This window comes from Ammodytes marinus (assembly GCF_949987685.1).
Source record: "Ammodytes marinus genome assembly, chromosome: 10".
Taxonomy (NCBI): Eukaryota; Metazoa; Chordata; class Actinopteri; order Uranoscopiformes; family Ammodytidae; genus Ammodytes; species Ammodytes marinus.
In genome coordinates, this window is record NC_137214.1 from 17,207,665 (window position 1) to 17,225,572 (window position 17,908).

The 17,908-nt window shown below is 40.1% G+C and overlaps 1 protein-coding gene across 6 annotated transcripts in view; it reads right to left on the reverse strand.

Annotated features, from left to right (window-relative positions):
* The window catches only part of enox2 (ecto-NOX disulfide-thiol exchanger 2), a 177,856-nt gene that overhangs the window by 20,125 nt on the left and 139,823 nt on the right, over positions 1-17,908 (reverse strand). For all 6 annotated transcript variants that reach the window (XM_080035281.1, XM_080035279.1, XM_080035280.1 and 3 more), the window contains 5 exons: positions 15,530-15,685; positions 8,469-8,675; positions 5,758-5,991; positions 4,093-4,305; positions 1,265-1,371 (listed from right to left, as the gene is read on the reverse strand). In XM_080035281.1, the coding sequence (XP_079891407.1) occupies positions 1,265-1,371; positions 4,093-4,305; positions 5,758-5,991; positions 8,469-8,675; positions 15,530-15,685 (917 nt within the window). The remainder of the gene's footprint in view (positions 1-1,264; positions 1,372-4,092; positions 4,306-5,757; positions 5,992-8,468; positions 8,676-15,529; positions 15,686-17,908) is intronic.

The following is a 17,908-nucleotide window of genomic DNA, read 5'->3' on the forward strand; positions in this document are numbered from 1 at the left end:
CACCCACAGTGGTCTCTTTCACTTGCATCTATGGATTATTTGTCCTTCCTGTTGTATTCTTCTCTGTGTATACAGCATGCATCTCTATAAAAGGAAGTCGCAGAAAGAATGGACAGATCCCTGCGGCCTGGTGAAAACTCTTTGGCATCACCATTATAGATTTAAATAGTGAGTGGTGAGAGTGAGCCCCCACTGAGTAAGTCCTTGAGAGACCCTCAAGGCCTGTGTGAGGGAAGACAACAATACAGAACATATCTTTACTGACGTCACACAACCAGGCATGTCCTCAAGCATTTACATATGTATCATCCAGCTTCCTACTCAGTCATCAAGGGTGTGTTAAAAGACCTCCACACAAGCTATTATAAGCATCATAAATCCCAACAAACAGCTGCTGTTAGAGATGGGTTAAGTTTTGGATTTACTTTACACAATTGTTCACGGTTTCTGAAGCATTTGAGCCACAATTTGACTTTGGAACACCTACCTTTAAAGAGATGTCTTTCTACAAGTTGATTGCTGCTTCTGCTGTCTGAGATTCTGCTGTTGTATGTTTGAATTATACTCTAAATGACATACTAAAATTGGTTGTTCTGTATACTGGGGTTCAAAGAAACTTACCAATCATCAGATATGATCATATATGGTCCATTAGACCCAGGACTGCACCACACTCCCGACCCCTTCATTACAGTACATACAACCCCTTTGTCATGCTGATTAATGCTCTATCCAGCATAGGAAAAAAAAATGCTGTTAGATTTGAAAATGAATATTCTTTTTATGACTCAAGAGGTTGCTCCTTAATCATCCACTCAAAAAAAAAAAATCAAAATTCTAAGTAAATCAAAACTCTTTGTACAGATTTACCTGTGTTCCGGACACCTCTTACAGATGGAAAAACTCACCCAGCAGCTTGTGTCCAATTCACGGGAGAGGGCAGTGGTAGAGAGAGAGAGGGAGAGTGGGGGGGTTTGGTACTGGACCTGGGTGTGTCCGTATCTCACACTGGCTGAAGTGACCAGGCACCTGTTCCATAGCCTGTCTTCATTCCTAGTACTTACTTTCATAAGGATTCTGTTCTTTTCACTTCTGATTACACTCTATTCTCTGGTTTGAATTTGAGTAGCTTTAGGGAGCTCTAACGTAAGTACTATCAATAGAGAAATAAATGACTTTCATAATGAGTAAAGTGGGGATACAGGTGAAGTCTAATTTTTCCACAAATCATGTGAACAACAGAATGAAGTCAAAGTGTACTAACCTCTGCTTGTTTGCGCCACATGTCCAGGTTCTTGCGCTGAGCTTTGGAGAAATGGTCCCATGCCTTTTGTTTGGAAGCAGCTTGGAATACAGACACAATCTGTTCAACTGTGGCGGGGTGCAGGGAAGGACCAGAGACCATCCAGAGACAGAGAGACACAGAAAGACAGAGGGCAGTTGGGAAGGAGCAGAGGAGTGAGAAAGTGGAGTCAACTACGGAAGTAAAGAACTATGACTCTGTGTGTGTGTGTGTGTGTGTGTGTGTGTGTGTGTGTGTGTGTGTGTGTGCATGCGTGTTTTTATAAGTGTGTGTGCAATCGTGTGATGTACTTACCAGCTGATGCCAGTGCATCACCTTGTGGATGGTTGGTCAGAGAGTTCCCTCAGGCAAAACTTAAATAAATCATATTTTTTCCGCACATACCTGAATAATATATTATAAACTAGTTCATATAGAATTAATCTCTTCACTGTAGCCCTGTAAATTCTGAATTGACTCTAATTGGCTTCTTTCGGAATTCATGTGCTCTCAGGATGAACAGCGCTAATTGTGCTGATATTTTGACTTTTAATCAAGAACATTAATTTCATTTGTCAAAAACATTGTTGTATGATTAAATTATAAGCCTCAAATCAGCAAAGATGAAAATGCCTAAAGGACTTACAGGCTGAGAGAGTGGCTAGGATGGCTGTAGACTCACTCTTTGTCTTGTTTAATACTGGTTAAGGATAGGAAACTTTGCTATGCAGCTGCCAAAATAACCTAGTTTAAGTGTGCCACTGTTGACCACTCTGCAGCTCGACTACAGCAGTAGGCTGTGAGGATTCTTGCCCAAGGACACCTTGTATAAAGTGGCACAGTGTTCCTGATTTACTTCACTAAAAACAGATTTCCCTTTTCTTTTAAAGAGGAACAGCTGTAAGGCTGGACTCCTTGTTGTTAACCCTTCAGTTCAGATGCAGCTTCTAAATGTCAGTGCAGGGACTTAACACTGGACTGAGCATAGCTTTTTCTTCCTCATCTTATTAGGACCTTTAAGTGCAAGGTCATAAGTGTGATGTGTATGAGATCAGAAGGTCTGGGTCTGTATAGTTTGTTTATCGATAAAGTCATCATCCCTCAAAGCGCTCTTTCTGTTCTCATGTGGGGGGTCATGTAGGAGTGTAGGGAGGTCTGTGTGTCTCAGAGATCTTAATGTACAGGGGGCCAGTCAATATGACCACCAGCTAAGTGTGTGTGTGTGTGTGTGCGTGCAGAGTGTTGAGAAAGAGAACAGTAAAGGGGATCAATAGCATCTTCCCAGCACCCTGTAATTTGATGGAGCGGATCGATGGTGGAGTCAGAGAGGAAAGAGATAGGCAGACCTTCAGGTTGGTGATCATGTATCCAAGTATATAAGGATACATGACTATACATTTATTAAACTCGGTGTGTGATTTTTTTTTTGCATTGTACAAAAATAATTTCTCTCAGTAGTTTTCAATGTTATGAAAAAAGAAAGAAAGGTGCTTTTGAGTCTTGGACATGTATTTCTTCAATTCTTTGAGCACCACAAATGAACCTCTCTGAACCCTCCATTGAATAAGTGCCACAGCAGATGATAATCTGAAAACCTGGGCACAAAAAACAAAAGCTATCTGCATGGCTAGACACCACTTAGGATTAAGTGACATTATATTGTGTGTCTGTGTGATGGGGGTGAACTGACCTTTAAGGAGACATTCCATCAGAATGATGGTCGTGTATGGATGGTAACTAGAAGCATGGACAGGCTAAATATATTTGGTATGGATGCAGAGTTGTTGTAAAATCCCCTCACATGAAGCCAGTCCCTGCGTTATCATCAATATGACTAGCAGTGCACCAAGAGGAAGGCAAAGTCATGCATAGGAATGTGTTTTTTCTATGGACTGATATAATTGAGGATGGCTGATACAAGGACAGCAACTCTGCCTGACCCTATAAAGTCTAGACACACACCCACAACATACACCTTCTATTTCATACATACACCTTCTATTTCTTCTACTTTAAATTATTACTTTATATGCCGAAGGCGCTGCTCTTCCAAGGCTTTCAAAGTTTGGTAGAAGCATTACACTATGCAATTGGCCTTCAATAACCTGACTGGAGCTCGCCATGTATTTAATGTACGTGCTTAGCCTTGGCTGTATTTATGCCATGAACATGTGGGGCATCTTACGACCTCCATCTGAAGGCAACCTGAATAATATACCACTCGGTCATTGTTACCAGTCCTTTCCTTTAACATATTATCTGGGAAGGAATAGAAGAAATGATTTGAATTCCTCGTGGTTTAGGGTGATATAACAACACTGTAAGGAAAACAATTAAACTTACCTTTAAGCCACACTCCTAACAAAAAACTAGCAAGAAAAAAAGATGGCTACCATGAAGGTATTAGTTCCATAACCTTTATATCCGCAATGTGTATTCCTTAGCCATTTATAATTCTGTTCACACAAGTGCGTTGTGTGCAAGTTAATGATAGGCTGTGAACCATACTATACTTACTTATTTGCAGCATCAAGTAGTTCTGGGACTGGGATACTGGCCTTCAAATTACAGTATGTTTTTTTTTCAGTGTCTACTCCTATGATAAGGAAATTTACACTGAACCAGAAACGTGGCCAAACATGGATTTGATTGGTTCTTCCAGCACACATTCTACACAACAAGGAGTATGATAAATGTATTGTCGTAGTAAACTTTCAACTTCCATCTCTTTTACTAAGTAAGATTGAACCTGAAGCCTTTGTACAAAAAAGATGATAAACTTGTTGTGTGGTTGAGAACTTGAGACTCACATTGAGCCACTATGCCAGACAGGGCTGTCTTGAATTTGTCTTTGGCCTCTTCCATCTCCTTCTCATGCTGACTCTTCTCGGTGGTCAGCCGGCGGATGTGGCCGTTGGAGGACTGGATCATGGAGTAGAAGTTGTTGGCGTTCCTGCGGTTGACTTCCCCTCGCTCCAACCAGGTCAGGAGCACGCGCACCGCTTCAGGGAACTTTCCGTCCTCTGGTCACAAGCAGCGGGGGATAAAAGAGAAAGCAACAGTCAAGTGAAAAGGCGATGAAAGCAACACCTGGCAAGTCAAAAAGGTTTACAAAAACACAAACAGAGAAGAACATTTTAACTGTATTCCACTTGAGATGAGGTTGTACATTGTGACCAGACAGCACTGCTTTAAAGGTACTAAATAGTTTAGATATTAAGTCAGGGTTAATGTGAGCAAGGTGACACTGAAAAAAAAAGAAGAAAAGAAAAATAACACCAAAGCAAACTGAACAAGGACGAGAACAAGGACAGGGGAACAAAGACACCTGCAACTTTTGGATCAAAGGAATAAAGGACAACAGTACGACTATCATACACTTGGCATCAAAGAGCAATGTGCCAGACCACAATGACACCTGTGGGACATGGAGAAAGATGTAAAAAAAAAATGAAAACAGGGGGAGAGGGGAACTCATTTAGAGATCTGGGTTCTCGGTAAAAAAAAGAAAATCCTCTTTGTGCTTTTCATCATCAAAAGGATAAATTTGGTTTGGAGTACAGGAATAACACTGTGCGCGGCAGATTCAGGAACAGAGTAAACCAAAGTCTGAAGCAATAGTTGGGACGTGTGTCTGTGTGATCAAAACAGCAGCCCCAAAGTGATCACAAACAAATCCTATTGTCTGAAACAGCACAGTCGTCGTGTTGTAGTTCTTTACACCAGGGCCAGAGGAAAGCAGAGCTGAAAAAAGCCACAGATGGTAGGGAAGCAGAAAGTCACAGCCATTTTATTATTCAGCGACTGTGACTGAGACCTGGAAGTGTCATTGCTCATTAGTGAAACAAGTTTATTCAGCCTGAAACGAGACAGAATGTTGAGGAGAGGGGGGAACGGAGAGAGGAGACAAGGAAATGGAAAGGATGAGCAGAGCAGAACAAAGAGTGCAGAGAGAATAGAGGAGAAAGGACAAGATAAGAAGAGGCATGTGCTGTGGGGAGAGTAAACTGATATAATGTGTTAAACAGCCACTGTGTAATGTTCTTCGAAAGAAACAAATTCCTGCTTTGTCAGTTTTACCAGCTGCAATTTAAAGGACCATTCCTATAATGCCCTGGCTTGCATTTTCCATTGGGTACCTCCTGCAAGCATGCTAACAGCTTGCACAGTCAGACATACAGAACTACTCTTTGACCTTATTTCCTAACTTTCTAGGGCCTTTGTTTCTGGGAATATTACCCCCCTTTGCCTGTCAGCAAAGCCCTCAACAATGTCAAAAGATACATTTTGACTTCGTGTTTGCACATTAATGACTCGACAATTGATGAATGTGTACTGTATTATAGTATGTTAACGCCCTTAGGTGATAAACGTACTTCTTTACCGAGCTCCACTTGTTATGTTTGTTCTATCATATCATGCGTACATTTTATAACATACGTTTCTAAATGTTGCCATGCCTATTGCCTGCCCACCTTTGATCTTGTCCCCCAGCTGACTGCACTCGTGCTCAGAGAAGTGGACGATGGGAGGAGGGGAGGGCGGTCGGAGGAGATCCTCCTCTATCTTGCGCCGATGCCTCATCTCTCTGGCGAACATGCGCTGCCGACACTCCCACTCATACAGGTCGTCTCTGGCCTGAGCAAAGTCCACATGGAGACGGCCCGTGTCTTTTTTGTCCGTGCTGGAGCCCAAGCGGACACGATATCCTGCGTGGAGACGGACGGAAGTTGGAGAGGCACAATATAAGTTAATATGATTGGAGGAGCATTTTGTAGGTGTACATTTTTTTTCCATACTTTCAAATGATAGCTCTGTTATGTTTAGCCAGCGAGCAGTTTGGCTGGTGTGGTGTCAAATTTGTCGGTCCACCACATTGATCCCTCCTGAAATGCAATGACATTTCATCCCGACATTCATGGGTCCCAGAGGATTAATCCTAATTATTCTTTACGGTATGATCGCCTCAACTTTTCCCCTTACACAAGCATTAGGTTGACATTTGTCATTTTGAGTTAAATGCTAACAACTATTGGCTATATCTCAATTCAATTAGGTGCACTCATTCACGTTCCCCTCAAGATGAATGAACAGCAGCTGGACATTGTGTTTCTGTGGTTAATAGAAAATGGTAAAAATTAAATCCTGGAACACACTAAACTATTGAAATCAAACTTATTTGCGATATAAAGTTGTTCACACCAAAAGTTAAGGGCTGAATAAAAGCAAAACAACGCGGTAGGCATTTTTAGCTTATTGTGTCTTGATTAACGTTATACTTGTTTGGAAGGATAACGTTAATCAAGACACAATAAGCTAATTTACTATTTAGTATAGTATGCCTGTTCAGGTATGTTTAATTTTCTTATATTGTATTCTGTATTGTATTATGGAGTATTAGTATGCTAATCATTGAAAGCGTAGTGTGTTGATAAAGTTGCCCAAATACAGACAAGAGTCGAAAATAAGCTTAAGCTTTAAACTATCTGTGCAGCACATCAGTTGCAATATTTGTATTGGACCCATGTAAAACTTGGCATCCCTATAAAAAAAATGAAAAAGATTACAGAGATGAACCACTGACCTGTCTACAACCTATCTCATTATCCCTGTCAATGCCTTTTTAGCTTGTTAGATCCCTTCATTTGAGAAATTATAATGCAGCTGTGAGGGTGGAGCACAGAAGGCCTGCATCCTGTTGTCAATACACAAGAGAGACTTAGGGAGGCAACCAATTACTTCTCTAGTGGCACCGAAAGACCACAATATCCCTCATTACCCCTCTCCTCACCCACTCCTCCTTATTTAATTTCCACTAATGGCTTGTTGCAGATCTCAAGTGAAATCATTCCCATTTTGTGATTTAATTGGTTGAAATTATCGTGTACAGTGTGAGTGTTTGAATATGTGTATGTGTGTGTGTGTGTGTGTGTGTTTGTATTTGTGCTGTAGCCGGACACAGTAATGATGCCCAGAGTGATTCACTGTGAGGCCCAACACACAATCATCACAGGAATAGGAAGGGTGGGGGCTAGATGCCAATGCAAACAGGAAAATAAATGAGCATGAGTTCAGGGGGGGTTTCGACTTCAGTCCGCTTTCTCTGCTTCAGGCTCCCAATCTAACACTACTTCAATATTTCATATGAGGAGTTCTCAGTGTGCTGTGGCTGTTGGAGTGTGTGTGTGTGTGTGTGTGAGTGTCATTGCTGGGTACTGTGTCTTGCACAGGATGTGTATGTGTGTGTGGGTGGGTTATTATTTATGGGAAAACTACACAGCTTTGTCATCTGAGCTAATATATTGGTCTTAGCTCTCACATCTCGCTGCAAAAATAGGGATACAAAATCACAGGATCTTTCATTAAAAAAACATCTCGCATAAACACACTCATTGGCACATGCATCAACACATAGTTGATAGTGCTTGGAAATGCAACTGATCTGGCTAGGTTAAATGTTATTTATTTTAAAGCATATACATACAGTATATATGGCCAGCAGTTAGCACAGAATGTCTGGGCTCTCTCTAGAGGCTGTTGTGATACTAAAGATTAGAAACCATAAGCTTGTGTCTCATAGTTAGTAGAGATGCTTGAAAAAAAATTGCCTTAATTGACGATGAATCCATTCAAAATGTATCCAGAATCTAATAGTGAATGCATTTAAGCAACATAATGGAAAATAATAAGTAAACTGATTAATCTTTGGCTATCACTCACAGTTAGGGGCGCATGTAATACAATGTCAAGCACTGTGATTGGATATCACATATATATATATATATATACACACACACACACACACACACACACACACACACACACACACACACACACACACACACACACACACACACACACACACACACACACACACACACACACACACACACACACACACACACCTTTGTAGATTTGAATGCACATAGGCTTCAACTTTTTATCAACAAACCAACCATATCTTTTGTGATGTAGTTCTTTTTTTTCACAGGCAGAGTGCTACAACTGTGACTCACGTAACTTTGTCTGCAGGAAAAGTGAATGGGAGTTTTGCTTCCAGGGGCCCACTATTCAACTCTATTTATTCTTGCTTGACATTTTCGCAAAGTGGCACTGACACAAATACACTGAAATATTATACAAATAAGCGCTTACACATGGAGGTTTTAAAGTTCTGACACGGTACCTGACAGAAAGAGAGCCTTGTCCACAGTAAACTCTTCAGCAAATCTGATATGGCAGAAGTTTTTCTTGCTCTTGCGTATGGCGGTGATATCCCCACACTGACCGAACACCTCCATGATTAGCTGCTCTGACGAGTTCTCTGGCAAACCGCCGACAAACACCGTCTTACAACCCGGAGGTCGGTCTCTTGTGGCTGGAGGGGGGAGGTCTTTTCAAAAGTAGCAGAAAAAAGGATAAAAAAATATAGTTATGTAAGGGTCAACCATCACTTGGTTGATATATTAAGAAATATAGCAGTGAATGAAAACACCGTGTGCACTTTCTTATCATACAAACAACTCAAACAATGACTCAGCTGTTTCAGAACACAAAATAATGCCCTTTGACAAATTGAAAAAAACAAACATTTTCAATGGCAAGAAAATAAAATTTTTTATTCAATCGCTGTTGGAAATAATTCTGGCAGACCCGAGGAGCAGGTTTGATTTTCTCTTTTTTGTTTTGACATCAGACATACATTTGTATGGCTATAGGTATATTCAATCAAGGTGAGAACATAGATGAGAATATGATGGGACTATGGCACCCACATAAACAAAAACTGACGTCATTTTAGGAACAATGAAAAAAGATATTATAACATTCAAGGAAAGATTCTTAAGAAGGGACAGTGGCACTCCAAGGAGTCTGCTATGAACAACCGATCCCCCCATAATGACAGAGGAAAACAAAAGCATACTTAATATCCAGAGGGCAAAACATATCCTAAAAAGGAGCCTGAGATCAAACTACACATTCAGGCTGACAGGAACAAGTTCCAGGTCATAAAAACATTTAAAGAAGAAAACATATCCTTAGATCTGATGCTTGATGCTGCACAATTTTAAAACAAAGCACCTTTGACCTAATCAATGAATAATTGAAAAATGAATAATGAATAATAATCACTTGGAGCGATATTCTCAGATCGTTTTTTTGTTGGATAAATGTTAATATCAAACTGTTCCGCGCATGAAAATGAAATTCATTTGGCCACAGAGTGACTGCAAATCCTCTCATGTGGAAGGTTCCCTGCATGGCAGAAATCACTTTTTCAACACAGATGGGTGTTGACTGATCTAATCTCCAATAGATCAGGCTTCTCATCCATGATGAATGTGATTAGCGCGGTCTATGAGGAGTGAACCAGCAAATCAGTGGAACGCTGAGGATGCTGGATTTCTGGATGTCTGCTAGAAAAGGCCTTGCAATCACTGTTACTGATGCCCCCATCCCTGTTAATATTGATATTCTGAGAAGAACTTGGTTTGAACTCGGTCGGATACCTGACGTTCATCAGGAGGGCTCGGTTGATCAGCACCAAGTGGAGTAATCAGATACAGTACCTTGGGGGGTCTTATTCAAGTGTGATCAAAAGGATTTCAACACTTGGTTGGATGCAGTAACATGGGCTCTCCGTTAGTTTTATATTAGTGTGAAAAGTAAAACTAGGTTTTGCATAAAAACTACTAACTTACTAACCTACTACCCTTAACTAAACTCTGTGAAGACAAGCCAAATGCTCATAATTTAACTTTTGAAAACAAAATAAAAACCTGTGCTCTTAAAGGTGCAGTGTGTAATATGACATCATCAAGAAAGTTCTAGAATGCAACGCTCCCTGGGTAACCCCAACCCTTTCGAATAATAACAGAAGCTACAGTGGCCTTCAAGGACAAGAACAATTCTACATTTTAAACAATGCACCTGCTGACATTCCAACTATGACACTTTCAAGATGGCGGCACTAGGCCTTGGTCCAAAATATGCAGAAATATGGACATATATGAGATCCTTTCTAAGGGAAAGAAAAATTATTAAAAAAAAAAAATCCAGCTATTATGCACTAAATTAAATGTACTTATGGATATTATAATTACTTTCTACAAAATCTGCTAGGAAATAAAACACAAAATTCTACACACTGCAGGTTTAATTTACTCCATCTTCATGACAACCCTCAAATACTGTAGAACAGGGAAGAACAACATACATTTTGGAAGACGCACACTCTGCATTGAGTATCCCTGCTGTAGTCAGGGATCCTAATAAAGATGCCTTCTATTGTATGATAATAAATAACCCAATCAACTGGAATACATATTTTAGAGAAAGGAAACATATGTATGGGATGCCAGACCGTGGAAACAAACAAATTCAAAGTCAGGGTTTTCGTCTGGTTAAAAAAAATATCCTGCTGTCAGAGCTCCTTGAACTCTTGTGCAGAACTTAAGATGATGCAACAAAACTTTTAGTCCCCGAGTACAAGTCAGTGCTGTCTTTTATCTTTCACTCACACAGGCGACCACTGCTTATCCCTCCCTCTGCCTCCCTCTTTCCTTTGACTCTTAAAATGTGACTGCTAAAGCAAAAAATGTTGACTGAAGTTTCATTCCATGACCCCCTGGCTCGGTGGATTAAACTAGTTTTGAGTTGAGATGGACAGAAAAATGAAAGGTGCGGCAGAAAAAGCTTGCCACAGCAAGAAAAGGCTTTGTTGGCATGATGCGACAACAATTTTCAAATGAAATGACCTTTGTCGGCCCGAGACTAGCAAATGATGATGGGGAATTCAATGAGGACAGAGAGACAGAGCAGATGCAATGCAGAAGCAAAATAATGTGTCATGTTGCGACTTAAATCAAACAACTTTTTCAGTGGAATTTTTTTGTGTGTGTCAATTTTCAGGAGTAAAGGGGGTAATTTTGCTACCATCCCCGCTACCTGTTGTGCTACAGAACCCCACTGTTCAGCACATTTTATGTAAATGCATTATGCACATGATTAATGATTTCCTAAATGAATTACAAAATATACATGATGTCATAAACAATATGAAAAAGCATGTGTGAGGTTATTGCATTTCTTATGCAAATAAAGAGCAGGTGAACCTGAAGCAGAGAAAGAGAGGGAGAAGATTGAGGATGAGAGAAACACAACATGATGTAGGTGCTGCTGCAAGACAGAGTTTCGGAAGTATTTTTTCCCCAAATTCTAACTGTCTACATGTGTCTCTGAGTAATTGTGAGACACATGTAGCAAATTTTAAAATGCAGACAGAGAAACTGAGGGGAGAGAGGAGGAAAGGATGAATGCAGGATTCAAGGACGTTTTTATCCTTTATTAATAATTAGAGGACTGAATTTTCTGAAATTAAGAATAACTGGCTGAATAATAGGCTGGTTGACGTACTTCTACTGTTGTTACTCTGGATAAGTTTGGAGGCTGCTGTACAGCAAATACACAGGCTGATTCTCAGTCAAGCCCCATCCCGCAGGCCTGCTGTCTTTGTGGCCACCCACTGGTCTGCTGCACTAACACAGGTCATCACCATCCATCACCTTGACTGGCTAAACACTCTATTATGGCCAGAGGGGACGCAGAAGAGAGGAGGCTTCACCTCTCAAAGGATTGTTATTCATAAAATGAACTAAATTTACACGCATTCAGTTAAACATCTTGAGTTCATTCACCTTGAACAAACAAAAAGCGTGAACACAAGAACATTTATAATACAGAGACATAGCCACCAGGAGTTTATTTTTATAACTAGTTTTATTTATATACGTATTTAACAACATTTCAAATAATAATAAATTAACTGTAGTATCTTATTAAGGACAGCCCTAAACACATATACGTATCTCTGCGGTGAGACAAAACATCTGAAAGTACTGTAGTTGGTGGATCAAATTGAGGGCAATTTGTGTGCATACAGGGACACACTGATGGCATCCTCAAAGCTCAAAAGAATACGTCTCACTTTCATTCAAAGGTAATTAGAAAATCTCTCTCTCATGCAGCCTTCAGAAGTTTGAAGGAGTAGAGACGGGGTGAAAGGAGAAGGACGGAGAGACCCGAGTTTGATGTTGAATTCAGTTATCAAAGTAAATCCATAGTCCATAATATCAATTGTGTAGTCTTTTTCAAACCCTTTAGAGCAAAGAAAGGTTCAACTACACCACTTCAGCACTAGATGTGTTAGTGGGAACTAAGAAGTGGCAGTGGAGGCGGTGAAAAGGGTGTTTCAGACTGAATGGTAAAGGTTTGAATAAAGAAAACGGGAGATGGATGCAACAAACAAATAGCTTGATGAGGATTCAAACTGATGGCAAGCGTGTTGTGGAGATAGAAGGACAGGAAGAGAGCTGTGGGAGGGCTGCAAGGTTATTGCTGCTCTGACACAGGTCAGAGAGAGAGGGGATGCTCCACAATGCTGTCAGGTTCAGTGTGTGTTGCTTGAGGGTAATGACTACTTCTGATGGACTCAATATGCAACTTTGTGGCCGAGACGCCAGCCATGTTAGTGGTATTTACTGAAAGCCTGAATGCAGCTCACATTACTGCTTGTTTCCCTTTGTTCCCCGCATATTGTATAAACCTACCATCTGTATCCATCCTGAACCATGGATCTCAGTGTATTATTCAATACTAATACAACTCCACTCAGGAAATTGTATTTGTTTAAGTGCTTTTTTGAAAGCAAAAATGGCCAACACTCTCTGCTTCCAGTTGTGAATAATTTCTGGTTTTCATAACCCTTTAAGTGAGTAAACCGATTACCCTTCGGTTAGGGAATGTTTATTGGATATATCGAGACATTAAAGGTGGAATCAGCAATTCTGGAGAATACTTGTTGTCAATTCAAAATGTTGTCAAAATCAGTGAATATCTCCTCCCAATCTTTTACCTGTATATACTGTGTTTGTCCCGGGGAAAGAAATCCAGTGTCAATACACAGCCTAGGCCCTGTAAACAGGCATGTTGGTATCAGGGGTGAGTTTCATTTGTTAACATACCCTTTGTATACATACCAGTTTACAGAGCCTAGGCTGTGAATTAACACCAGATTTTATTTCAGCGCACATACCGGTGGTAATGGTTGCGGACTGTGAATAGATTTTGACTACAAGCATTCTCCAGAACCGCTGACTCCCACATGACAGAGATTTTAAAACATGTTCTTCTTCCACGTATAGTATAGTTTGGTTAATAAACATCACTATTTTTCATCCCAAAGTACTTTCGACAGCATGCCGTACGAAATGATGATCGCCTCCATCAATGTTCTCTTTTCAGTCCTGCCTCAGCGTTATCCCATGGGGAGGTGACACAGCTTTAATGAGACAGATGCTAAAATTATGCTCCACATTAACATTTACTTCACAGCCACTTTTTACAGTTCTGATGTGAAAGGCCTGGTATACTTGCCTGGTAGACTGCTCAAAATCCTGTGAACAATAACTACCCAAACTGCTTTCACAAAAGGTTCCACCTGAATTGTGACAGAAACTGCCAGGCGACGTGCCTATTTGATGAAAAGATTGTGTAGGCTTTGTACCTATATGGGTGTAAAAAACCTGATAAAATATTATATTCCATCTATCAATTTTTCCACAGCTGTTTGGCAAGTCTAGGTTGCATTGACTGGAGAAGTTTCCAGATATATCCCTGATGTACTTGTAACTCCAACCATGTTTTTGTTGAAGGAGAACATATAATCCATAAAACATTTTCTGGGTCTGCCCTAGTGTCTCCTTCAAGCAGGATGTGCCTTGAATACTCTAAGGCCTCCAGATGAAATGCCTGACCCTGGCTCTTTTCAATGCAAAGAAGAAGCAGTTAAACCTCCCTCCGGAGCTCTATAGCGTCTGACCCCATCCCTGAAGATGAACCCAGACATCAGGAAGAAGAACACATTTTGGCTGCATCCAACCCCAGTCTCAGTAATGTGGGTGGACTGACCAGAAGGACCTTTCCTGCACCAATTTCTCATGCTCCGTCTTCACTTCGCTTGTGAGGAAGAAAATAATCATTAGTTTCAGCCAGTAATCCAAACCACTTCACAATTGGATGCACACGGCCACAGTACAAACCGCTGGTCATGGTCAAATGAGGTCAGGAGAGCTGCATCATTGCCACAAAGCAGATACATAATCCGTACTTAATCTTTTCTAGGATTCTACTACACCTGAAGATTCTATCCATGTAAATCTTAGCAGAATTGGTGACAATCCACAACCTTGCGAGACACACACCAATCCATACAAGTCTTTGATTTGCTTCTAGCCTGGTGCCTTGCCTGGGACCAATTTGTCTTTAGAGACGCTACTAGGAGCTTCTGGGCCCGACAACATAACTTCCAGGGTTTAATGGCTTAAGGGCACAATGAACCTTACAGAGTTACTTGACTTTCATGAGAAGAATCAAGCCTAGGCAGTTTTCCTCAGATGTTGGCCTATTCAAACATACTTGGTTTAGAGATTAACTTTTTTTTGTGTCACTGAAATAGGTGACAGGCAAAGAGATCTAACTAGAGGTGTGGATCAAAGAAGTTAGAGAAGATAAAGTGGGACAGAATACAAAGGCATGAGGTAGACCAATGACGATGCGAAAGGTCCACAATTAAGTGATGTGTTCGTCCACCATGAACTTTCAGATTTTACGGCACAGTTTATCTAAGCTGTGGTATTAAGAATTTTCCAATTCATGTATGCATACCAGGTCATATTCAATTCAGACAAAAAGTTGTACCTGTGTCACAGAGGAATTGTGACAGGCTTTAAAGTTGTTTCTTGACAAGCTGTTCCCTCACACAGCCTCAGGGTTTTCTATGTGCACAGACAGAGTACCTAGTTCAATGCCCTATACTGACAACTAGCTAGAAAGATATTCCAAGGTGAAGTTCAAATTTAATTTTCCCACTGCACCATATTGTGACAATGAGAGTTCTTTTTCACTATTATCTGACATATACAGTATACAGTATACGACTAATAATTGTGAAGATAGTTGGCATCTTAAGCCACACTGGAAATAATGGTTAGCTTAACCCTGAATGATATCATGTGCCCTAAATGACATAATAATTAGTTTAGTCAAGTGAAAAAAAATCCTTTCTTTTAGATGCATTTTAATGTGGTGGATTTCTTGCACGGAGAGACACTGGTAAAGCAGAATGTTGGGGGAGGGGTCTGACAGTACAGGATTACTATCATACTTACTTAGGACATTATGACTTACTGGGGTTAGCGGGGAACAGGGTGCAGGTCTTGCAGTGGATGATCTCCTTGACAAGTGGAATATCCTGGGAGAGTGGTCCGGGCAACATACTGAGGCCGGGCATCATAGGATTAAGAGGGGTGATTCCGGCCATCATACCGAGGTTGGGATCGAAATCTGGACGCAGGAGAAAAATACGAATGAGATCACGCAGCAGATCCTTCCTGGGAAGAGTGACGACTACTTAAAAAAGGACTTATTTCCACCAGCTAACCTTTGGTCCGGTTATCAGGTGTACCCATTCTTAATCTTTTAAGTTCCATTTTATGTTCTGCACGCATTCCCTGAGTGACTCTTGTTTCACCAACAGTGATGCACAAGCAGCCAACACATAATGGAATATATAGCCATTCATGAATAAATCATCTTGTAAACAACATGCATATTTTAGGAATTTTTTTTTTTTTCATGAGCCACTCTCTGCCACTCCTACTGTTTGAATGATGACCTTATAGATAATGAACACAGTCGGGTCTAGAACACAGTTACAACAGAGAAGCTTTATTTACAATATTGATTTACACTGCAACACTGGCATGCATAGCCAATGCCTGGGCTTTTATGTGCCCATGGGTCCCAGCGAGGAGCTTTTTGAAATGGAAATGACGCTGCCCTCCGGTATGTGGCTCAACAACCTGCAGAGGATTTGGAGAGACAATAATGCCGCAGGGTGTGCAATGTTTATACACCTGTGTATGTGCATTGAGCAGCACTGCTCACTAGAACAAATCCTTCACAGGGGATTATACGCACACTTGAATAAACTGGACATGTGACAAAATAAATGTGACACAGTGGCTAAATATTTTACAGAGGCTGTATTTTTGCAGACTGTAAAAATCTATAGGTCTATTATTGTGGTTGTACTTTGGAGACTGCTTTTTTGGATATTCCTCAATTAATAGAACTTTAAAAAACAGTTTTTTAGATCATATTTATTTATTTATATAATATTTGGGGCCACAACTTGCAACAATGCAGAAAGAAAACTATGAAAATGACTTGACACATGCATCTACCACCCACCAACCCAACTCTACATGTTATTTTTGTTTGTTTATTGTTTTGTTTTTGTAAAGCGCTCTGAGTGAGAGAAGAGCGCTATATAAATAAAATGTATTATTATTATTATTATTATTATTATTATTATTATTATTATTATTATCTATTACATTTACTTTTAATTCATTTATCTGATCTTTCCATGGAGTGAATAACAACTACAAACATTATGTAGGGTCCATTATTATTATTAGTACTATTTTGATCTTCAACAGCAATAACTCCAAACTGTTTCATAGTTCATTTCATTAACTGGAAATACTGAAGGTACTACATCCTCTAAATGGATGAATTGAATGACTCTCGGAGAAGTAGAATAAACAAATATGCACATTACAGAAAACTCATAGTCAAAGAGGATGTAATGAAGACGTTAGACTGATAACATTGGATGTAGGACATACATAATGAAAAAAAGAGGAAATACATTAGAGAGAAATGGATGGAAACTATACATGTATTGATGACCTCCCCATCAGTCTCTAAGCAGGTGTCAGTAAGAGAGGAAACGGGTGATAAGAAGGACCCTAGTTGCCAGGTGATTGATGGCGTCTTCTGCACGTTAAGGTGAAGGAAAAGAAGACTGATAGCAGCAGGGAAGATAAGGATGGGTGAATGGAAAATGGGAGACTGGGGCAATAACCAATCTGAATGTCAAACACTATTTTGTTTCCTCAGTCCATTTCCCTTTTCTATGCAGAGGATACAACAAGACTAAATTCAGTGGTGTGGGAGGAAATTATACTACATATAATATTCTAACATATATACTATATATATATATATACACACAGTATATATATACGTATATACAGTATACTGTATCAGTATATGATACGGCTCACATGGAGGGAATTATCTGGTTATCAGGTCATCTCTGGTGCAATTTCAATGCAGTCCTGCTCATGTTCCCTTTGGAGTGTGTGTTGATTTGTAAGTGAAACTTTCATATAAGTTAAGATTCATTACACAGAAAGTGAAATATCTCACGTCTGTTTTGTTTTGATTTAGATGACTATATCTTCATCATGAGAGCAATCTGAAAAGGGATATACAATACAGAAATCCCGACATTCTGAAAATAATGTTCATTTACCCACTCAATACTTGGGTCTGGGATATTATTTTGCACAATTGTTGCATTAATGCGACGTGACATGGAGGCGATAAGCCTGTGGCACTGCTTAGGAGTTATGGAAGCCCATGTTGCTTTGATAGTGGCCTTCAGCTCGTCTGTATTGTTAGGTCTAGTGTGTCTCATCTTGGCCTGGCCTTATG